Here is a 25,251-nt window from a genome sequence, read left to right as displayed (position 1 = left end):
TCGACGGTCATGCCTTCAGTTGAGCCCTGAGCTCTGGAATTTCCTCCCTAAACCTTTCTGCCTCTCTCTCGCTATCTCACTTTCCTCCTTTAAGACACTCCCTAAAATTTACCACTTTAATCAAGCTTTCAGTCACTGTTCTAATATCCTCTGATGTGTCTCAGTGTCCTACTTTGTATTAAAATGATCCTGTGATGCTCCTTGGGGCAGTTCACTACACTGAAGGTGCTACATAAATTTAACTTAATATTATTAAATTGGAAGCATTTTCCACTTTCTGTTAGAAGGTAAACTAAATGCATTTACCTCAATTCATGCCCCTAACTATTTCTAATAGACCCTCACCCTCACCCTCAGGGAGCAATAAGGGTTCAGGGAGAAGGAGTTTAATAGAGAGATCAAAAAGGTTTTGTCAGATACTTAATTATTGCCTTTCAGTTTTTGCCTCTGCTGTTACTTTTTACTCTCCTAATTGACCCAAAATCAAGTTCAGAAGCGGTGAATGAGTGTCGAGGCACCTGGATTGATTGGAGCTTTGTTTGGAGATGGGGGTTGGGCTCCCATGTGCATGTGCTGACTTGCACAATCTGCACTTTTATTGCTGTTGCCGTGCTGCCTTTGAGTGAGTTGATTTGCAAGGGTCGAATTTCAAGCTGTCAAAGAATTCATGGTATCTGAACACAGACAATAGGGTCACAGTTTACAAGGCTCAGCACAAGAGCGGAGACCCCTTAAATGTCCCCTCCTCCCATCTCTCTCTTATTTCTAACACAAAAACAAAAAAGACCTGGAAAAACTCAGCAGGTCTGGCAGCATCTGCGGAGAGGAGCAGAGTTAACCTTCCCCACCCTAGCCCACACACTAAAACAAAACTGCATTCACATGGATAGCGCCTTCAAAAGCCCCTAGGACCCAAGAGAAATGGACCAGGTGGAAGAATTGGGAGAGTTGATTCTGAAATTGGGAGAGTTGATTCTGAAATTGGGAGAGTTGATTCTGAAATTGGGAGAGTTGATTCTGAAATTGGGAGAGTTGATTCTGAAATTGGGAGAGTTGATTCTGAAGTCGGGTTACATCGAGTAACAACGTGGTGCTCATGCCGCATGTGAGTCAGAGGGGGTTATGAGGAGTAAAAGCAAAACTCTGCAGACGCTGAAAACCTGAAACAAAAACAGAAAATGCTGGAAAAACTCAGCAGGTCTGGCAGCATCTGTGGAGAGAGAAACAAGAGATTATGAGGGGGATTCTAAAGGCAGAGAAGGGTGCGGGGGTAGGAAGGGGAGTGGGGATTTTAAGGGGGAGGGTGAGGAAGGACTGTGCATCTACAATATCACAAGTTTACATAGGCAGTTTTCATTATAAATGTGTGTATGTAAGCATTTAGAATGAAATAAATAAGTAAGGGCAGAGTAAATAACTTTAGAATGGCAATTGAATTAACATCACCAAATCCCTGACCTAATTATTCCCCCACCATCTGACCCTTTCATCTGAAGGCTCCATTTGGTTTTTACTCTTTGTGTAACACCACATGAGATCAATTAGTAAAGGATAATAAATAAATAGCTGGATTGAATTTCAAAAGGCATTAATTAATCAACTAGCTGATATCCTAGATCTCGAGTGTAAATCTTCTGCTAGAGATTATCTTCTGAAATGCTTCTTGCAGTCTTAATTTAATTGCGTTTTTCAAAACGATTATTTTTTGTTTCTTTCCTGTCTTGAAGCTGTTGACTCCTTGCTGGAGTACAGGTCTGCCAACAATGGCCATCCAATACCACACTCTGTGACCGCCTAGCCTAGCTCATGGTTGGGTTATGGGATAGTGACAAGGTGCATTTATGTAGCACCTCTACTCTAGTTGGATGTCCCATGTTGCTTCAGAGGAGTGTAAAGCAGATTAAATTTGACACCAACGGAGGATATTAGGACGGACGACCAAAACCTTGGTCAAAGAGGTTTTAAGGAGCATCTGTGAAGAGTGGGGAGGTTAGGAAAGAGATTCCAGAGTTTAGGGGCCATCGACAGCTGAAGGCATGACTAATGGCAGGGCGATGAAAGTCGGGGAGACACAAGAAACAGTGGGAGAGGAAATCCCAATGGAGCTGAATTCTATCCTCAAGCACCATATGAATAATAAATGGGAGATTTCCCGTCCTTAATCCCATGGTGAATTAGGTCACTCTAATTGGTCTGGATTAGTGACCTCTCGTCTTTCAGGCAACTGTCACGGGATGCTGATGTAGGTGAGAGAGTGGTAATGATGGTGATTGAGATTAGGAGGTATCTGGTGCCGTTTCTGATGTTTGGGTAGTTCAACTCGCTGTATGCCAAACTCCACCAGAGAGAGGACCAGTGCGCAGAATGGGTCCTGTGAAATTCAGTCAAACCCAGAGAAGCAACCAGCTTCTGGTAGGATTGTGAGTCACTGGGGGACTGGTGAGGACTTTGATAAATCTGAGGTTTGTCATTGCGATATTTCAGAGCTACTGAATGGTTACCTCAGTGAGCGGGCTGATTAAGTCGCTGAGGTCATGTTGTATAAGGAATGTGCTGTACGCGAGATTTCTGCTCTGGCCGGTAGCACACTCTCTTGAGCAAGGAAGTTGTCAGTCCCAGCCGCACTGCAGAAATTCGAGCACAAAATTCATGCCACCATTCCAGTGCAGCACTGAGGGAGTGCGGCAGTGTCTGAGATGACGCCGCCAGAAGCCGATTAACTGACCATTTATCTCATTGCTGCTTGTGGCATCTTTGTTGTGTATCAGCGGATGTCAAGTTTGCCTACGTTACAACAATGCCCATACTGCATAGTTCGTGAAGTATCCTGACGACATGAAATGTGCTACATGAAATCCAGTCTTCCTTGGCTCTTGCCTTGGTAAATGTTGTTGAGATCAAAGTGCTCAGACTGTTCTTTTACTACTGGTATCATTTTGCATGATCCTATTTTTCAAGCACTAGGTTTTATCAGTTGACATTGGGTATGTGATAATGTTCTAGTTGCTACGCTGCAGCAACAGCCAGACAACCGAAGGGCCCAATTTTAATTGAAGTGCTGGGAACTCCCCATAACTTCATTCCACAGGTTTACGCATCTGCACGGGAGACTATTATCACAATGAGTTTATTAAAATACAGGAGCCCTGAAAACTATTTAGAACAAAACATCTGCATTTATATTGTGCCTTTCATGACCTTTGGACCTCCCAGGGTACTTTACAGCCAATGAAGTTTAGTCACTGTTGCAGGAAACACAGAGGCTCATTTTGCATGCAGCAAGCTCCCATAAGCAGCAATGTGGTAAATGACCAGGTAATCTTTTTTTTTTAGGCTGTTGGTTGAGGGATCAATATTGGTCAGGGCGCCAGGAGGAACTCCTGTGCTCTTCTTCAAAATAGTGCCATGGGATCTTACGGGTGAGATGAGGCCCTGGTTTAATGCCTCATTCCTAAAGATGACTGTGTTTCTAATGACACCTGGTGTTGCAGCACTCCCTCAGCACTGCACTGGGATTGTCACCCTGGACTGCCCGTGGAGTGGGACTTGGATCCCACACCCAAAGACTGGACCTGCTGCTCCCTGAGCCACAGCCAGCAGCGTAAGTGAAGAATAACGTACCAGTTAGAAAAAGGTCCCAAGGAAGAGGGCTGATGGGAGTTGAAAGAGAAGGCAGGGGTTTGCTAGAGTTTCAGTAACTTTGGATCTTCTGAATTTTAGAATTGGGTGAGGTGGTCACTTTTTCCAAAGTTTGCAACGATATCGCACCTTTATTATGAAAAAGAATCGCAAGGCACTTTGCCGAGGTACAAACAGGCAAAATGGATGCCGAGCCAAAGGAGGTGATATCAGAAGGGAGCGGCTAAGAACTTGACCAAAGGGGCGGGTTTGAAGGAAGGGCCTTAAAGAAGGAGGGGAATGCAGACAGGTGGAGATGTTTAGGTGGAGAATATCAGGACGTGGGGCCAGACAGCTCAGGGTGCAGAGGCCAATAACGCTGTCAAACGGAGGGGCAGGGGACCCACCAGAGTCAGGGTGAGGAAGAATGGGCAGGATTTTCCGTGAATTCATGCCGGCCGGCCAATTAACGGCCAGCCAGCGTGAAAGGCGTGCTGAAACGCTCAGCGCTGCCGGGGTGGTGGTGGTGGGGGGGTTGCGAGAGGAGGGCGAGTGCGGAAGTCTGCACAGGTGCGGGGGGGGGAGGGGTGAACGCGCACTGACAGCTCCCTGGTTTTTGCTGGTTTTTCTATTTGCCGTTGGAAACCTCGTCCTGCCCATTGATGAGGCTTCGTTAAAAATTCAGAGGCCGCCTGGCGTTTTCACCCGCCCACCAACCGAACGGTTGGCCAGCAAAAAATACAAATTAATTCACACTCTAAGGGCTTTAATAGGCCTCTTCCTTGTCGGCAGGCGCACTGCCGACTGTAGCACACGCCCACCGACCGGAAGGTCACGACGCCGCGTGATGAGGTCAGGACGCTCGTGTGATTTTTTTACACCCGATCGGGTTGGGAGCGCACCCACCCGACGAGCGCAAAATCCTGTCCAATGATTTTCACTGGTGAAGGGTGTGGGGTGGTGGGTGCTGGAGGCTGTAATTGAAACATGGAGGATGAGGCCCGGAAGGGATTTAACGAAAAGGATGAAAATTTCAAATTGGGCGCCTTAGGGGTGCTGGGAGCCAACAGAGACCATCCAGGATAAGGAAACCATGTAGACTGCAGCAGTTCAAGAAGGCCTCTCACCACCACCTACTCAAAGGCAACTAGGGATAGGCAACGAATACCAGTTTCACCAGGGGTGCCCTCGCCCTGTGAGTTGAATCGATAAAAAAAATTCACTTCTCTCCTTGTTCTGATACCTGGAGGCTATGAGAGGGAAACGTTCAGTTGAGGGACCTCCTTCCTTACCAGGAGTTTTTGGGGTTTTACAGCTGCATTATGTTACAGCGCTGTCTTTAAAGAAGGCTTAAATTCTGGTCACAACACCACAGTAATATAGCAGCAATGCACCAGACACCTGCTCCTCCAACACCCCCCCAAACACACACACACACACACACACGCTCACACTCACGCTCACACTCACACTCACACTCACACTCACAGTGACACTCACACACGCACACTCAATGTGGAAGGAAAGCTCCCACTGGTGGAAAACATTATGTGCACTATTTGGTTCGAGCAGTAACCTAACCCCAGGAACTGTACATTTTAAGATCTGAGGGAGGCAATTTGTAAAACATACAACAGGACCCTCACCACTCTACCCCGCCGAATCACTCGATGGTACCACCAGTTAACTGATAGTCCTCCAAGACCTCTCCATCTGATGTTAAAATACTTGAGCAAAAGAAATATTTTTCTTTCAAGGTGTCGTATGGAGCAATAAAGGAAGTGGGTGTTTACACATCTTCCTCTTCCCATTCAATAACTTTCCAACACCTTTAAGGATCGAGTCCAGAAGTCATTAAGATAGGGTGATGTCACCAAACTTGGATATTTGGTTGTTAAGTAAATATATTAACGGGAAGTTCACTCCTTTGAAAGTAATCAAGGCTTTTTACTGTGTGTTTTATTAACAGGAGTGTCTGCAGCAGTTGGTGGTGATGAGTTTGCCACATGTGCTAATGATTGCAAAAGACCCCCTCTCAGGTGAGTAAATTCGATCCTTAACCAGTGAGGGCTCAGTGCGAGGTTTGGTTTTGTCTCCTCCCTTTCTGCTGGCCTCACACTGGCCGTAACTGGCTTCAGACACCTTATGGCCTCGTGCACAAGTTGGTCACCCTTAATGTGTGACCCGGGGAATGGGGAAGGGTCAGCCAGGCATCTAAGCAGGGAACCTAACACAGCAAATCCTGACCCACCTCCTAATTAACAGCCAGACGTTTTCAATAAGATTTCCATAGAAAATTACATTTTTTGGGTGCAGTATATAATTTGAGATAAGATACCTGGTGAGCGGAGCCAGTTAGCTCAGTTGGCTAGATGGCCAGCACGTGGTTCAGAATAATACCAACCGCACCAGGTTCAGTTCCCATCCAGATGAAGTAGGCTCGGGACCTGTCACCTCGTCTGGCCCAAGCTTGACGCTGAGTGGTGCCCCCTCAAGCTACAGAACCCATTGCCTTTCTCTAATAGAGAGCAGCGTCTACAGTCCCTCACGGACTATGGTTAACTACCGACCTGTGTGTGAGTGTAGCAGACTTGGGAGCATCGCATGACATTGACCTGTGGTTCCCAAAGCTCTGCACCACTGGGGGTTTCCATTGGATCTGTTGTACACCAGACTGATTGCTAGGATTAGTTCACACATCACAAGGCTACCAGAATGATAGAGGTGAACTCGATGAACTTCAGGAAATGCTGGACAAAGAGAAAAGACAATGGCCTGAATAGTTCAGGTGGCGGAGTTTCCTCATCCACCGCCCGCAGAGTCGACAGGGAGCACATCCCTGCCCAGCCTGACTGCCCTGCAGCTATTTCACCCCAAAATGAACATCGGTCGGCTGCAGCCGGGATCTCTGCCCCCTCGCTCAGGAGGAAGTCCCGCTTTAGAGAGCTGACGGCCAACCTGATTGGCCGGCAGCCCTCTTGTCCCTGCAGCGACCAGGACTGCAGTGGACCGAAGAGGAAAGTGCACGAGGGCGATGGAGCCTGAGTCCTGGGCTGATTCCACACCAGCTCGATCCTCCCACCAGCCTGAAAATTGAGGCTGGGCAGGAAACGGCCCTTAAACGGCCATTTAAATCGGTGGGCGGAACCCAGAGGGAATCCTGTTCCTTTAATTTCACGCTCCCCCCCATTCCCCCCTCCCCTCTCTCTCTCTCTCGCCTAAAACCCGCTGGTGGGGAGCTTGAGAATCAGGTCACTGGAGTAGGTTTTCAGGTAAATTTCCTCCCTCCCATTATATAAAAACAAAAAAACTGCGGATACTGGAAATCCAAAACAATAACAGAATTACCTGGAAAAACTCAGCAGGTCTCCGCTCCCCCCCCCCCCCCCCACCACCACCACACACCTTTAACCAGCTTATATTTCAACTCTTTCTTGTACTTGAACTCAAGTTCTGTCGAAGGGTCATGAGGACTCGAAACGTCAACTCTTTTCTTCTCCTCCCTCCCATTGTCTGCTCTAAAGTAAATTAAATCCTGTACCCCCAATGCTTCCTTTGGCCGAGATCAGCTAACTCAGCCTGAGCTCCAGGGAAACGAATCTGGAACCTTCCCGCTAGCACTCAGTTCACCGTCGGGGAGCAGGGTTTGTTCCTGTGGGGAAGCAGCAGACGAAATTGAGAAAGCTGAGAGAGGTTTTATAGAAACATTTTAGTAAAGAGCAGCACTCCATGGTCAGTGAGTCGAGCTGAGTTCGCTCTCCAGTGAAGATGTGGCTGAACGATGGGTGGCTTCAGAAAGATTGTCCTTTCAAGAGTTCAGTGATCTTCACTGTTTTGCAAGCAAGAACAACCCTCAATGTGAGAGCCACATCGACCACTAGAATCGACCCATTGCCTGATTCACTCCTGCTTGCGATAGCACAAAGGAAGAAAGGACATTAATCGAAAAGCTTTTATCTATACATTGTTCTTTCTGGGAGAACGCAGGCTTGAAGCTGATTGACTTGGCCTTGCCTCAGTGCTCGGGTGAGGGATTTACCTGCAGAATGTGCTTCTCCCTCCCGGTGAGCTGGTGGCGCTTTCCTGTACATCACAGCCGACTGCGATAGCGGCTTCCCCATGAACACCGCCAGTTACCAACACTGCCAGTTACCAACACCACCAGTTACCAACTGCAACACGGTGCCAGGTGGCACCTCCCGATTGGAGGCTGTGATCGGGATCGGCTCACCCCTGAAGGAGCGGATTCACACACACTCTGTCACTCTCACACTCACTCTCACACACACACTCACATTCTCACACATACACGCACACTCACACACACACACTCACATTCTCACACACACACGCACCCTCACACACACACTCACACACACACACACATGCACGCTCTTACACACTCACATGCACACTCTCACACTCACACACACACACACACACACACACTCATTCTCACACACACACTCACACACACACACGCACGCACGCTCTCACACACTCACACGCACACTCTTACACACTCACACGCACACTCTCACACGCACACGCACACTCTCACACTCACTCTCACACACACACACACTCTCACACACATTCACACACACACACACACGTTCACACACACTCTCACTCTCACACACACACACTCTCACTCTCACACACATTCTCTCACACACATTCTCTCACACACATTCTCTCACACACTCTCTCACACACACTCTCTCACACACACTCTCTCACACACACTCTCTCACACACACTCTCTCACACACACTCTCTCACACTCTCACTCTCTCACACACACACACTCTCTCACACTCACACACACTCTCACTCTCTCACAATCACACATACACTCACACACACATTCACACACACACTCACACACACGCACTCACACACACACACTCTCTCTCACACACACACACACACTCTCACTCTCACACACACTCTCTCACACACACTCTCACACACACTCTCACTCTCTCACTCACACACACACTCTCACTCTCTCACTCACACACACTCTCACTCTCTCACACTCACACACACACTCTCTCACACACACATTCACACACACACACACACTCTCACTCTCACATACACACACACAGACACACTCACTCTCACACACACTCTCTCACACACACTCTCTCACACACACACACTCACACACACTCTCACACACACTCTCACACACACTCACTTACACACTCTCTCACTCACACTTACACTTGCACACTGACACTCACTCTCACTCACACTCAAACTCTCTCACTCTTACACTCTCACACACTCTCTCACACACATGCACACTCTCACACACACGCACACTCACACACACGCACACTCTCACACACACGCACACACACACACGCGCACTCTCACACTCACACTCACGCTCTCACACTCATTCTCTCTCTCTCTCACTATCACACACACACTCTCACTCTCACACACACACTCTCACTCACACACACACTCTCACTCTCACACTCTCACTCTCACACACACTCTCACACTCACACACACTCTCACGCTCACACACACACTCTCACACACACACTCTCACTCTCACACACTCACTCTCGCGCAGTTAGCCCCTTCATTCCCCCCCACCCCCCGACGACCTGGGACTCTGCCCCACAATAGACCTTGTAGTCAGCCTCTCTTCCCAGCACCCCGGCTCTCTGTTCCACTGCTCACTGCTCCCCGGGCCCTGGTTGGAGATGCTGGAGCTCTGCTCTGGCAGCACTACTCCACTGGTCGAGGAGCCGCACTTATAGTCAACAGGAGCCACCACTGGCTCGTGGGCCTTGCAGTGAACAACACTGCGCTAGTGGAAAGGGCACGTAGCGGCTGTGTTACTGAACAAGTGTCTCAGAGGCTTGGCATCTGGAAACATGAACTCAGACCTCAACACGGTAGATGAGGAACCTAACATCATCAATTGATTAAGTAAATCCGGAATAAAATGCTAGTCTCATTAATAATGATCAGGATTATTGTAAAAACCCACTGATTGACTCCTGTCCTTCAGGGAAGGAAAATGCCATCCTTATGTGGTCAGCCTCTGTACCCACAGCAATGTGATTAACGCTTAACCACCTTCTGAAATGGCCCAGCAATTCACTTAGCTATATCAAACCACTACAGAAAATGGAATGGGAATAAATCCAGAGAGACCTCCCACCTGGCATCGATCTAGAAACAGAAAAGGCCCACCCTGCCCAGTAAACACTTCCAAGTCGTCCTCAATAACATCTGGCGACTCATATGAAAATTGGGAGAGCTGTCCCATAGGCTAGGCAGACACAGCCTGACACAGTCATACTTCCTCAGTTTGGGTTCCACCAGGATCACTCAGCTCCTGACCTCATTACTGCCCTGGTTCAAACATGGACTAAAGAGCTGAACTCCCGAGGTGAGGTGAGAGTGACTGCCCTCGATACCAAGGCAGCATTTGAATGAATGTAGCATCAAGGAGCCCTAGCAAAACTGGAGTCACTGGGAATCAGGGGGAAAACTCTCCGCTGGTTGGAGTCATACCCAGCACAAAGGAAGATGGTTGTGGTTATTGGAGGTCAGTCATCTCAGCTCCAAGACATCACTGCAGGAGTTCCTCAGGGTAGTGTCCTCGGCCCAACCATCTTCAGCTGTTTCATCAATGACCTTCCCTCCATCATAAGGTCAGAAGTGGGGATGTTTGCTGATGATTGCACAATGTTCAGCACCATTCGCAACTCCTCGGATACTGAAGCAGTCCACGTCCAAATGCAGCAAGACCTGGACAATATCCAGGCTTGGGTTGACAAGTGGCAAATAACATTCATGCCACACAAGTGCCAGGCAATGACCACCTCCAACAAGAGAGAATCTAACCATCGCTTCTTGACAGCCAACGGCATTACCATCACTGAATCCCCCAGTTACAACATCCTGGGGGTTACCATTGACCAGACACTGAACTGGACTAGCCATATAAATACTGTGGCTACAAGAGCAGGTCAGAGGGTGGGAATCCTGCCATGAGTAACTTACCCCCTGACTCCTGTCTTCTAACAAATCAGGAGTGTGATGAAATACTCTCCACTTGCCTGGATGAGTGCAGCTCCCACAACACTCAAGAAGCTTGACACCGTCCAGGACAAAGCAGCCCCCGCTTGATTGGCACCACATCCACAAACATTCACTCCCTCCACACTGGCACACAGTAGCAGCAGTGTGTACCATCTACAAGATGCACTGCAGCAATTTAACCAAGCTCCTTAGACAGCACCTTCCAAACCCATGACCACTACCATCTAGAAGGGGAAGGGCAGCAGATAGATGGGAACATCACCACCTGGAAGTTCCCCTCCAAGCCACTCACCATCCTGGCTTGGAAATATATCTTTGTTCCTTCTCTGGCACTGGGTCAAAATCCTGGAACTCCCTCCTTAACCGCACTGTGGGTGTACCCACACCACAGGGACTGCAGCAGTTCAAGAAGGCAGCTCATCACCACTTTCTCAAGGGCAATTAGGGATGGGCCTATGTTCCTTCCTTCCTATGCTTACTATTGTTTTGAATCGGGTGCTCGCCAAAATATTGCTGACTGTGAATTTAGACTGTTAACCCTGTTTGAGAGGGTCTTGTTGCAATTGCAGCCTATTCCCTAAAACTCGGCTTTATATTCCACCAGTCTGTGATTATTCATTGTATTTATTCATTTTTGGGAAGTGAGTGTGGTTGATAAGCCTGATGTTTATGGCCCATCTCCAGTTTCCTGGGAAGGGAATCATTGCCTATGGAATACGACAGTGCAGTAACCATGTCTCTGAAATAGTAAACCAGAGGCCTGAATGATAAGGGAATCAAGGGTAGGGCAGGAAAGTATAGTTGAGTTGGAAGATCAGCCATGATCCTATTGAATGGCGGAGCAGTCTTGAGGGGTATGATCTCCTCCTGCTCCTAGTTCTTACCTTCCAACATGGAATTCAAATTCCACTGTGGTAGATTGAGAGCTTTACACAAAAATATCAGTAAATAAAAAAAGAAAACAGGTATTGTAAAAAATGACCATGTAACTGCTTTCCTAATCTCCTCTAGGGAAGGAAACCTTCTCCCCTTAGCTGGCCTGGGATCGAATGTGATTCCAGTCCCACAGCAAAGTGGTTGACTCTTAACTGAGGTGGCCTTGTAAGACGCTCAGTTGTATCAAGCCGCTGGAAGGAATGTATTGGTTGGATGCTGAGTTTGAATCGGCAGCTGCAGGTTGCAAGTTCCCAAACACAGAAAAGGAAATGGCACTTCAGATATGAATCAAAGGCTCCCTTAGCCTTTACTGAAAGATACACATGTAGTTTGACCTCTGCAGGAAACCTCGGCAGTGAGCCCAACCTCCTCAGTTTTGCTAACTGTCATGTCGATATGCTTCCTTTTACTAAAACCTATCGTAAGCAATCCCAGCCTTTAAATGCGTGCCAACAATGACTTGATTTATCCCCCGGTGTTGCTTGAAATGACTTAACAGTGCGAGCTTGAAAATGAATACCCGTCCTTTTCCACACTGCGTGGAGCGCTGGGTTAGGATGACTCTGTCTCTGCAGATAGCCGAACTTTCCTTTGTGAATTCAGGAGCTGATTTTGGAGATTATTTGAAGGAGTCATCCTTCGACATTGAAACACTTCCTCCCCTTGACTGGAAGACCAAAAAAATCAGTTGACCGAACTGGGTGTATTTTATTTCAACCGCAAAAAAAAATGAAGCTGTTAATGATTTATTTAGCAGGGTGGGAACCTATTGTCACTTTGGAGTGTTTGTACTGTGAGGCACCTCAGAGGGACAGTGAATGTTTTTGTTAGTTTAACATTAACTCAACTCTTTTGTTTTTTTTGTAAATGTTGGATTTAAGTGTAATAGTAGGAAAATTTTAATCAGTGGGCTTTTAACCTTCTGAAATTACAACTTGCCCTGAAAACTAAACACGAAATAATTCAGTAAAAGCAAAAGACTGCAGACGCTGGAAATCTGAAATAAAAAACGGAAAGCGCAGGTCTGGCAGCATCTGTGGCGAGAGGAACGGAGTTAACATTTTGAGTCCGACACGGAACCGCTTCAGAATTTTATGAATCAAAATGATTCAATAATGAAATACAGTTCTTGAGTGCCACTTGTCTCCTCTTTTAAAAAAAATTAAATTAAAAAACGCTTTGTTTATTTTTTGTTTGGAGGTTCTTGGCTGACTTCAACTCGCCCTTTTTGTGTGCCACATACAGGCGGGTGTCCGATCTGTTTGTACCCTATAGTTTATGAGTTTCGCTCACCCCAACAAATCCATGTCAGTGTTTATGTTCCACATGAGCCTTCTCTCACCCCCACTTCATCTCTCTTCATCAGAGCATCCTTCTGCTCTCCCTCATCTGTTTATCCAGCCTCCCCTTGAATACATCTAACCTATTAACCTCAAGTACTCCCTGTGGGAGCGAGTTCCACATTCTAACCACTCTTGAGTGAAAAAGTTTTCCTGAATTATCAATCGGATTCATTTGTGACTACCTTACATTAATGACCCCTGGTTCTGGTCTAGCCTGCAAGTGGAGACATCTTATTTACATCTATCCTATCAAACCCTTTTCTAACATTAAAAGCTTCCACCAGGTCCACCCTCTCAGCCTTTCGCAATCCAGAGGAAAGAGCCCCAGCCTTTTTAACCTTTACTGAAAGGTATACCTTCCCATTCTAGTCTTCTAATAAATGTTCTTGCACCTCCCCCAGTGCTTCGATATCCTTTTTATAATATGGAGACCAGAACTGTGCAAATTAATTCCAGTGTGGTCTAATCAAGGTTCAATGCAAAAAAAATTGCTTTTCTATAGCATCTTTTGTGAGCACAGGACACCCCAAAGCCCTTTACAGCCAATTAAATACTTTTGAAGTGTAGGTACTGTTGAAATATAGGAAATGCAGACATCAGTTTGTGCATAGCAAGATCCCACAACAGCAATGTGATGACGACCAGATAATCTTATTTTATGATGTTAGTTGAGGGATAAATATTGGTCAGGGTACGGGGGATAACTTAGTTTCTTCTTCTTTGAAATAATGCCTTGCGATCTTTTACATCTTCCAGAGCCACAGCCTCAGTTTAATATCTCATCCAAAAGATGCAATCTCCTACAGTGCAGCACTCCCACAGGACTGTAATTGGAGCGTTGGCTTGGGTTTTTGTGCTCAAGCCTCTGGAGTGGAACCTGAACCTATCACGACCATTTCTTTCACAGCCTACAACCTACCACACCATGTATAATGTCCCACCCATTCAGTTAACTTGGTAATGAAATTGACTTGGCCTATCTAATCTCCCCTCGCAGCCAGTTTTCTCTATTATGAGCTCTAAGCCCAACCGGTTCATCTTCTAAGGGAGTTTTGCACATAAGGTGTCAACTATTGCCCATGAATCAGAAGGCTGTAGGTTCAAATCCCACTCCAGACACTTGAACACGTAATTCAGACTTCCAGTGCAGTGCCAGTTTATAGAAAATGCTGCACTGTTGTCTTCTGAATACAACATTAAACTGATTCTCTGTCTACCCTCTACGGTGGACGTATACAATCCTGTAGCACTGTTTTGAAGAAGAGGAGGTAAAATCTCTCCAGTGTCCTGGCCAATTGTTATCCCTTAACCAACATCACTCAAACGGAGATTACCTGGTCGTTGTCTAGTTTCCAATTGTGGGATGTTGGGTGGAAATTGGCTGCTGCATTTCCTACAAGTTTGACTACTCTTTAAGCATACTTCGTTGAATGTTAGGAAGTTGTGAAAGGCACTATAGAAATGCCGCCTTTTGGATTACACATTAAAAACTATGGCCCTCTGCCTGTTCTGGTGGTTCAAGTGGATGTTAAAGACCCCACGGCACAAATTCAAAGACGTTTTGGGCTCACCAACTTTCTTACCTCATCCAACGATTACAGAAACTGACCGCCTAATTGCTATGGGATCTTGCCATGCCGTCAAGCTTGCTTTCTTTATCAACGGCTACTGACTGCGTCAATCCAGGTGAAGCCCTTGAGGAGATGAGGGACAGTTTGTAAACAAGTCCTGCTTTCATCCAATCCTGGATTTCAAACTGACCCTGGTCCCCTTCACCCACATATATTTCTCTCCTCTTTCCTGTCTCCAACGCAGCCTTAGCCCCACTGAAATCTTCACAGGAGTATTCAGTGACTCCAATTTATACAAGCTCAATTATGAATCTTGTTAAATCATCCATTCACCACAAGAATATAGACTGTTGGATTAGGGATAGGGGTATATAAGTTTTTGATGGTAAATTAGCTAATAAAATAGTCAATGGCCTGAATCTTCTGGTCGGTGTGTGGGGGGACCGGGCCCAGCAGGTCGACAGATAAAATGACACACGGTGATATCGGGGGTCCCAACATCACCGCATGTCATTCTGATCTTCAGTTTGGCGGTCGAACACCGGAGTCGGCTGTCTGCCTGCCGAACTGTCATAGGCCTGTTAAGGCCAATAATCACCCAGTTAAACTGATTGACTGGCCCCAGACGGCCTTCACATTTCTCATGAAGCCTCACCCATGGGCGGGATGAGGTTTCATGAAGGGTTTATAAATTGAATAAGAATTTTATTAAAATGCATAAATATGTATGTCCCAGCTCACGTGACACTGTCACATGAGGGGGCATGTCTGAATAATTTTTTTTTCCTCTGTTTTTACAATGTTTAATTATTAAACTAATCTCCCTGATGCAGCTCCATGCCTCAGGGAGATTTCTGCACTCTATCGCACGCGTGCGCGTAAGAGCTCAGGCCCTGACTCTCTCCCCCCCCTCCCCTCCCGACAGGTAGCGCTCAGCGCTTCTGAGTGGGAGTCTCGCCTTAATTGGGCGGGGGGGGGGGGGTGGGGGGCGCGGTGGTGGGGGGTTGTGGTTTGTGGAGAGGGTGGGCATTATTGTTCAGTCCAACTGGGGAGAAAATTCTCCCCAGTGAGACTGAACAATAATGCGGAGGAAGTGGTTTGAAAAAGTTTTAACAATTTGCCACGTGCAGTATGAAGAAATGAGTGTTGGTTTGAACTATGATCCAGATTGCAACTGACTGGAGATAAAAGCTGCGGATGCTGGAAATCCAAAACAAAAACAGAAACTAGAAATACCTGGAAAAACTCAGCAGGTCTGGCAGCATCGGCGGAGAAGAGCACAGTTGACGTTTCGAGTCCTCATGACCCTTCAACAGAATCGAAACGTCAACTCTTTTCTCCTCCGCCGATGCTGCCAGACCTGCTGAGTTTTTCCAGGTATTTCTGTTTCTGTTTTTGTTTTGCAACTGACTGGAGCTGATTATAGTTCATCAAAGACTCTTTCCTGTCAACTGAAATAAATAGATCAACCAACTGCTACTTGGGAAATTTAAACACATCATATAGTTCAGCTTAACTGATTGACAGAAAACTTGTTACTTAAAAGCTTTTGATTTTTATTATTAAACTATTCTCACAGATTAATGTTTTTTAAAAAAAAACTTGTTAATATAATGTTTTCCACAATCCCAGAACATCACCAAGTAATGTAGGAAATGCAGCTGTCAATTTGTGCACAGCAATATCCCACAAGCAACAATGAAATAAACGATCAGATAATCGGTTTCAGTGATTGCTGTTCTTCAGATAGCGCCATGGATATTTTATATCCACATCGGAGAGAAAATCGAGCCTTGGTTAAACGTCATGTACCCATCTTGGATGTTGCATAGATGTCAGCCAGGATTATATTCCTCAAGTTTCTGGAATGGGACACGAGCCCACAACCTTAAGGCTCAGAGGGGGCAGAGTGTTAGTGTCAGCCATGGCTCAATTGGTAGTTCACTTCTGGATGAGATGTTAAACTGTGGCCTTGTCTGCCCCCTCAGGTGGGTGTAAAGGATCCCATGGCACCATTCAGATGATAGTGGGGGCAGTGTCCTGGCCAATACTTATCCCTCAACCAACATCTCAAAAAACAGATTATCTTGTCCATTATCTCATTGCTGTTTGTGGGAGCTTGCTGTGTGTAAAATGGTTGCTGCATCCCCTACATTACAACAGTGACCATTGGTTGTAGAGACCCTTGGGACTTGCTAAGCTTACGAAAGGCTCTATATGAATGTAAGAGTTTTTATACCCACTGACCTACAGTTGACGCCTAATGAGCCAGAACGTGTTACCCGCCTGATGTTTGTTTTCCATCTGAAGTCACTGGGCCATCATCAGGATTGAAATTTCACTGCTTTTATTAAGTTGGTTACTGTTGCAAAGCTGAAAACGTATAAGTTTGCGGTGCTGTTTTGAGAAGTGTCCTGTACTAAAGCTTTCTCCCCTTCATGTTTGCTTCAGGAAAGAGCATGGACGAGATGAAGAAGGTGCTGTTACTCATGCTGGGATGTGCCGTCCAGGTAAATGGTCATGCCTTATCCTAATGAACCTGTAGGAATGTGACAAAATGGAGTTTTCTCTCCAACATGTTTCTTGGCTTCAAGGTGCCCCCTCCAAATGGTCTCTACACCCTGCACCGTGGAATTCTCGCACAGGTACAGCGCCTCGAAACCAACAATCTCGAGACCGAGGCTTTGCCAGGTTCCACAACTTTCCAGCTTCTGGCAGCGGGCCGTTTGGGTCAAGCCAGGTCGGGTCAGGTGGGGGACAAGGGTCGCTCAGACCGCGGGAATAGACCGGTGGTGGGGGTCAAGGGTTGCTTAGACCGCGGGAATTGACCGGTGCACAAGCAGCAAAGGAGATAACTGGTCAGGCGCCATGCTGTGCCAACGTAGCACCCAGCCAGATTGTCCAGGTAAATTGTTTATTTTTATTTTATTCAATTAAAATTGATGTGTGGCATACTCTAAAAAATAATGGATTTTTGGATAACGCCGGTTTTTAGACAGGCAAATTTAAGACACTAACTGTGTTGGTTCTTTGTCTTCGATGTGAGGTATATAAGGAAGAAATTGGCGGACGGAGCTCTGTTTGATTAATTCTCATCTATTAGGAATCACCAATTTTAAAAAATGTCTGGAGAAACCTAAATCACAATGGGTGCTTGATTCTGGGAAACCATTACCCATCAGCCGGGAACCTCTGTGTGACAGTACTCTGTATGGTTTCCAGTTGTATCCAAGCAACACCCATATTTCTGCAGCAATAATTTATAATTCACTTCCACAGGATCCTAATGTCTTGCAGCAGAGAAGGAGGCCATTCAGCCCATTGTGCCAGTGCTGGCTCTGTGAAAGAGCCAACCAATCAGTCCCACTCTACTTGCTGGTTCCCCTTGGTGCCTTGTGACACTTATCTCAATAACGTGGCACCCACTGAACAGACCTGACTGGACCGGCATATCCAGGCAGAGGAACCAGATCTGCCTGGGCTGTGCATTTAGACAGGATCCCTGCTGCTTTAAGGGAGGAGCCTGTTGCATGAGCCTGCCTGAAGTACTGTCCCACACCCTTTCGGATGGGATCATACTGTGCAATGTAAAAAGGGAAGCTGATATGCAAAGCAGATCTGTGATAAGTAGGGCAGTGCTGTAGAATATTTGGGATGGGTCAGGATTGCTTCTCCCCTTCCTCACTCAGTGTAGTGGAAGCTGGTTGATGTGTTTGTACCGCTGGTCCCTGGCTGAAGTCAACTCAGTTGGCATGGCGCAGAATATTAAAATGAGCAGCCTGGTTGATGTGCCAAGGATAAAGAACAGGAGTGGTCTTCAGGCCCTCCTGTGTGTGAACAGTTACAGGCTAGTGAATAGAGCACCCAGATCTCAGTTCCATTTTATTTGTATGAAGTGTTTGAAGTGTTGATGTGAATTTCTAGTGACAGTAATTTGAACGTGTGCTCTTTCCACCCCCTTCCCTGCCACCTCGTCCCCATAGTGTGAACGAAAGGAGGAATTCATCGAAAGGATCAAGCAGCTGGACATTACAACTCAGACGGCCATCGTTGCTCACATCCAAGAGGTGAGTCAGTGTGAAAGCTTCCCTTTTGTAGATGAGTGGACAGTGAAAAACACTAAGCAGTAAGAGTCCAGCGGAGGATGGACCGCAAGTTACATGCCATTGTTCTGAATTAAAGGAAATTATTTCTTAGGTTGTGTCCATCACTGGCAAGGCTGGCAACCAGATGCCCATCCTCTGTTGCCCTGAAAAGGGGTAGGTAGTGGTGGGACACTTCCTTGAACTGATACCACATCTGTTGTCTTCCACTGTTGCCATTCTTTGTCAGTGGATGTGTCCTACATCACAACAGTGAATACACTTCGGAAGCATTTCACTGGCTGTAAAACACTTTGAGAACGTCCAGTGGTTATGAAAAGGGTGATAGAAATACAAGGCCGGAATCTTCCCAGATTTGCAAAGCCGGCGGGAAAAACGACGCCTTATTTGCCGGCCACAATGGCAGCTTTTCGTGCCATATCATCCCAAACCCACCGCATTAATTGTGCGCTCGCTGGATACACGTTGTTTCCATGTCAGGCAGGCTCCAATTCGCCTGCCACACTGTCACCTCGCCCCTTCATCACACCAGGCACCACGCGTAAGGTACAGCCACGCTCAGTGCTTTCAGCCCAGGGCTCCAGTGAAGAAGACACGGCCCCGAAAGGCAAGAGGACTGCAGCCCTCAAGCACCTTCTGGACACTGCAGGCAGCAACATTACCACTCCGGCTGGTAGGCGATGGCAGTGGTGATCAGTGCCAGTGCTGCACAGAAGAGGTTGGCCATCCAATGCAGATAGAGGATGAAGGATCTCATCTGTGCAGCCAGGGTATGGGAACCATCTCATCACTCTAAACTCACACACTCAAGCCCATCACACATTCACTGGCATCTCACTCACTGGCAGCTCAAGGGACATCACCACCCATTCTCACACACACACCCTCACATCTCCATCTGGCCTCATCTCCTCTGGAGGCTGCCTCCTCAGCTCTCACCATCTTGAGGCCACTTGCACAGATCAAGATGTGCCCCCACACCCACCCTGGGATATCCCCCCCACACACCATCACCCCCCCCCCCCCCCCCCAAGTACAACCCTCATCCTGCAGCGTCTTCCCCTCCCTGAGGCCACATTTCCCCCTTCCCCAAGCAAGCCCCAGCCCCACAGCCATGTGGCTGGTCTGGTAGGCAGAGACCTACCCGTGAGCCTCCCTAAAAGTGATGTGGTGCCGTCTGCGAAGCCTGGCGATGATGGCAGCGAGTGCTGACTGAAACAAGGTGTGCAAACATACCTTGAAGTCTCGAGCGATGTGCATGCCTTATGTATGCGGCTGTCAAACACTTTGCCATGTTTTGCCGCCGACATGCGCAGACAATCCAGCAGGGGGGGTGGATGAGTCCAGCGGGCTGGCCTTATAATCTTGTATTGCAACGAGGTTCCCGACGTCCAATGGTAGGGAATGTGGCCCACCATCGGGGGGAGGGGGGCAGAGCGGACGATTTCAAACTGGTTTCATGACGTCACGAAACTGATTTTTGGCCGCCTTGCCATACTGTCCACTCATGCCACCGAGCACAGGAAATTCAGGCCCAAGTCTGTCTTTCTTTGGAACCATTCCCTTATTTTTAAGTTGTTATTTGTAACTTTTTCTCCTCTCTTCGATCGCCCAACCCTTCACTTGAGCAGGCCTCTTAATTATTTGCATGTTCTCTTGTCATTGAAGTGCATTTCCACTGCTCAAGGTGGTTAGATTGGGTCCCATTCCTGAGATATAGCTGTAAACTGGTCTTTATCTCATTGCTGTTTGTGGGATCTCCCTGTGTGCAAAATTGGTTTCCATGTTTCCTATATTACAGTAGTGACTTTAAAATTACCCAATGCCTATGAAGCACTTTGGGACACACTGGGTGTCACTGGCAAGGCCAGCGTTTGTTGCCCATCCTTAATTGAGTGGCTCGCTAGGCCATTTCAACCACATGTAGGCCCGGCCAGGTAAGAATGGCAGATTTCCTTCCCTGAAGGGCATTAGTTTTAACAACAATCAATGATTGTTTTCGTTAATGGAATTTAAATTCCACCGGCTGCCATGATGGGATTTGAATCCCTGTCCCCAGGGCATTAGCCTGGGCCTCTGGATTACTAATACAGCGACACTACCACGATGCTGCTACCTCCCCTGCTTCTCTCTCTGTCTGTCTGTCTGTCCTTCCGCCCTTAAAATTATCTTTTAATCCAACAGTTTGCTATCGAGCCGTTTGCAAATTTAGAGCTGTGTGTTTTTTTTCTATCTTAAATCTTAGTTTTCAGTCCTGATAGGCACAGTTTGTGTGTGTGTGTGTGTTTTCCTTGCAGCAAGAACGTGCTGAGAGGTATGGTTCAAACAACAGGCCGTGTATCATTAGCAATGCAGAGTAGATATAATCAGCAGTATCAGATTGCAAAAACAAAATGCTAAAATTGTCAGTCAGCCTGCGTAGACTAATCTATTTTTTTTCCAAACCAGTTTCCAAAGAAAACGCAACTTCCTTCACCTTTGGTGTCCCATTCACACATCTGTCTCCCTCCCTCTCCCAACACCCCCCCTCCGCCCCCCCCCACAGTGGTCCTTACCTCATTAGTATTGTCATAAACCCAAATACCTTAACCCTATGCAAGCAACCTCCTTAGTGCATCTCACTGTGTTCAAACTGAAGCTCACGGCACAGCCCCATACTTAGAGTTCTGGATTGTTGCAACACACAAAAAGGCCATTCAGCCTGTCATGCCCGTGCTGTCTCTTTTCTCTTTGATTCATTGAGGACCACACCACTGTTCTTTCCTCAGGGCTTTGCAGTTTTTATTCCCTTTTCAGGTATATGCCCAATTTCTTTCTGAGAGTCACTAATTGATTTGCTTCTGCCATCCATCCATACACCACTCATTCTTTACCAGCACCTCAGACTGCGAACTCTATCTCCCAAAGGTGACGACCTGAAACGTTAACTCTCTTTCTCTCCCCACAGCTGCGGCCAGAGTGTTCCCTGCTGAGCATTTCCAAGCATTTTCTGTTTTTATTTAAATCTCCCTCCCAAATCTTCCTCCTACAATGTAAAGGGATTTTTAAAAAATCATCACTTCCTGATTGTAAAGCCTCTGTGATCTTGTAGTAAGGGCTGCCAGCTGTGGTTAAATGTATTCTCAGAGGTTTTATCGCATGACTTGCCCCCACGCTCCAGCCATTAGTCGGCCAACACATCTATACGACATATCTTCCTTCCTACGTCAATTGGAAAGCAAAAAGACTCATTACCCAATTGGATGACACTTGATTGTCAGCCAAACAACCTCTTTGTTTTTTCCGTTTTTAAATCTGGTAAAGAAAAATGCTTATAGGAAATGACCAAAAAAAAATCTATTTTTATTTACGTCCCAATGATTTTTCTCCAGGGCTGCACAGAGCAGTGCCCTGGAGATTGATCTTAAGTTCCTGGAGATCCCAGGCCAATGCTGGAGGGTTGGTAACCCTATTTTGTGGTGCCCCAGTTACTGAACCCAAATGATGACAGAAGTGCTCAAGTGCTTTTTGTCATAGTCGGTAGTTTAGCTTTTGACTTAAAACTTGGTCGGATCTGCATGCTTCCTAAGATTGCCTCGTTCTGTCTAAATTCCTCACTTGACATTGTAGTTACATTCCTGAAAAGTGCAACTTTAAATGAAATGGTGTTAAACGAATCAGATTTTCCCATTGCAACCAATGTAACAGCTTTGCTTTTTTTTTTAATTCATTCACGGGGGAGTTTGGGCATTGCTGGATCGGCCAGCATTTATTGCCCTCGTTCAAAGGGCATTTAAGAGTTAACCACGTTGCTATGGGTCTGGAGTCACATGTAGGCCAGACAAGGACAACAGATTTCTTTCCCTAAAGGGCATTAGTGAGCCAGATGGGGTTTTACACCAGTCGACAATGGTTTCATGGTCATCATTAGACTGTTAATTCCAGATTTTTATTGAATTCAGATTCCGCCATCTGCCGTGGTGGGATTCGAACCCAGGTCCCCAGAGCATTACCCTGGGTGTCTGGATTACCAGTCCAGCAACAATACCACTATGCCATTGCCTCCCCTGTGGGTTAGGATCTGTTCTGTCAGAAAAAAAAATTAAAACATTATACCCTGTAAGTTACTAAATTATTATATTTGTAAATGAAATAACTTTTTAAATAAAATAAATTTAAAAATATAAAATGAATATGCTAACTCTTTCTCCCATCTCGCCGACCCTCTGGCTCGCTGTGTCTCCTGCTCATCGAACCTCTCTCTCTCTCTCTCTCTCTCTCTCTCTCTCCCCGCCTCTCAACGTTTGCCGCTTCCCTCTCCCGAACCATTGCTGTCAACGTGGGCTCGGGAGATAAGCAGCGGGGGGCAGGGAGAGTAGCTTCGGAGCGAGAGCAGCTTCAGGTTGCAGGGTCATGGAGGTAAGCCACAAGCTGGAGAGGAAGGCGAGAGGAAGGGTCTGGGGTGGTCGGCAGTGGAAGAGGCCACTCCAAAATGGCACTGAGCAGGTCACGCAACCCTACCTCAGACCTGGCGCAAAACGACATCAAAATGGAACTTGCGTGGTCAATCGCGAATACTGGCCTCATTAACTGATTGATGTGAAAGCAGGGCGACTTAAAATGGGGGTTTACTTTAAATGAGTTGATGGAAATGGAATATAAACAAAAGAGTGCGGTTAAAATTCAGCAGGTCTGGCAGCATCTGTGGAGAGTTAATGTTTGGAGTCCAATATAACTATTCTTCGGAACTGATGAGCTTGTCAATGGAATTGGGTAAAAGACAGGATGGGCCATATTACCTCTGTCTGTGCCGCAATGACTCATATGTAATGAGTTCAAAAAGTCACTTTGAGTTATCTGTCCTGTGGTTTGAGGTTCTTGTCTAGATGAAGCTTCAGATCCAAGCCTGCCATGGGTGAACTGATCTCAACAGGCAGGGGGATGGGGGCTACAGTTGGCCTCAGTATCGTTGGGTTAGGGAGGATCAAGTGGGCTAGCACTTGGTCTGTATTTATGGCAAAGCTGGTATGGACATTGAGTGAGGGCAAGATCTGTCTTGGTGATGGCGTCTGCCCCAGGTGAACACTCACTACACAGGCTCAGGTGAGGAACAGCTGATCAAACGAGAACCCAAAAATGTCCAACCTCCTGGGAACTGAAGCCCCAAAAAGGGACTGGTGCCCATGAGGGAGGGAAAGGGCAAAGTCTTTGAGAAGATGAATCCCATCGAGGTTTTCCACCAAATAGCCCAGGGGGGGGGTGTGTGTGTGTGTGTGTGTGTGTTGTGTGTGTGTGTGTGTTGTGTGTGTGTGTGTGTGTGTTGTGTGTGTGTGTGTGTGTGTGTGTGTGTGTGTGTGTGTGTGTGTTTTGTGTGTGTGTGTTGTGTTGTGTTTCGTGTCTGTGTGTGTGTGTGTGTTGTGTTGTGTTTCGTGTGTGTGTCTGTGTGTGTTGTGTGTGTGTGGTGTTGTGTTTTGTGTGTGTCTGTGTGTCTGTTGTGTTGTGTTTTGTGTGTGTGTGTTGTGTGTGTGTGTTGTGTGTGTGTGTTGTGTTTTGTGTGTGTTTTGTGTGTGTGTGTGTGTGTGTGTGTTGGCACACATGTTTTTGTTCGTGTTCTGGCCTGTTTGTGAGTGGTGATAATAATCTTTATAATTTTGTATGTTTCCTCAATAGCTATTACAGATAGACGATGCCTCTGATGATTTATTATGTGGAGTAAATCATGCTACACATTGATTGCAGAATTTCCAGAGTGTGCCTTTATGTATCTATGAATGAGTAAATGTCAATGTTCTACATGTTCTGAGCTAACCACATAGATATTATGATCTCAGGGGGAGAGGTTTCTTCCCTTGATTTCATTGCATTTGAAATTCTTTGGAATGTCCTGAGGAAGTAAAAGTGCTTTCTTTCCTGCTGCGGATGGGATTTATTGGATATTTACTCTGATTCCCTAAGCCCTTGTACTGTAAACTTGGTCTAGAACAGCACAAACGAAACCCAGGACAATGCTGCTCAAACAAAAATCCAACTCAATTAATGCATGTGTTCACTTGACTGGGAAGATGTAGAGAAGATTTTTCCAATTGTGGGAGAGACTAGAGGCCATAAATATAAGATAAGATAAATCCAATGGGAAATTCAGGAGAAACGTCACTACCCAAAGACTGATTAAAATGTGGACCTCACTACTACAAGGAGTAGTTGAGGCAAATAGTATAGGTGTACTTAAGGGGAAAGCTGGATAAACATGAGGGAGAAATGAATAGAGGGTTATATTGATAGTGTGAGATGAGGAGGCTCATGTGGAATCTAAACACCGGCATTGACCGTCTAGGTGGAATGTCCTGTTTCATTGTTGTATTGACTCGATGTAACTTTCTGCCTCACCCTTACAGATCACTCATAACCAGGAGAACGTGTTTGATCTTCAGTGGATGGAACTGACTGAGATGCCTGCAGAAGATCTGGAGACTCTATCTAGGTCAATGGTCTTCCATCTGAAGAGACTTCTTGAAGACAGGGATGAGTACTCGGAGGTAAAAATATCCACGCATCACTCAAGCCATTGAGAACTGTAATTTTGCAGCCATTGTTCAATTTGGTGAACTTCTGGGGAAA

General features: G+C 46.5%; 1 protein-coding gene across 1 annotated transcript in view; it reads left to right on the top strand.

The window, feature by feature from the left end:
• ccdc88c (coiled-coil domain containing 88C) overlaps positions 1 to 25,251 on the top strand; it is a 236,155-nt gene that overhangs the window by 96,968 nt on the left and 113,936 nt on the right. Inside the window, exons 3-6 of the mRNA XM_041214940.1 lie at positions 5,588 to 5,657; positions 17,003 to 17,061; positions 18,535 to 18,618; positions 25,029 to 25,169. Coding sequence (XP_041070874.1) covers positions 5,588 to 5,657; positions 17,003 to 17,061; positions 18,535 to 18,618; positions 25,029 to 25,169 — 354 coding nt within the window. The remainder of the gene's footprint in view (positions 1 to 5,587; positions 5,658 to 17,002; positions 17,062 to 18,534; positions 18,619 to 25,028; positions 25,170 to 25,251) is intronic.

This window comes from Carcharodon carcharias, chromosome 20 (assembly GCF_017639515.1).
Source record: "Carcharodon carcharias isolate sCarCar2 chromosome 20, sCarCar2.pri, whole genome shotgun sequence".
Classification (NCBI taxonomy): domain Eukaryota; kingdom Metazoa; phylum Chordata; class Chondrichthyes; order Lamniformes; family Lamnidae; genus Carcharodon; species Carcharodon carcharias.
The sequence above is the reverse complement of the archived record's forward strand: the minus strand, read 5'-3'. Positions and strand labels throughout refer to the sequence as shown.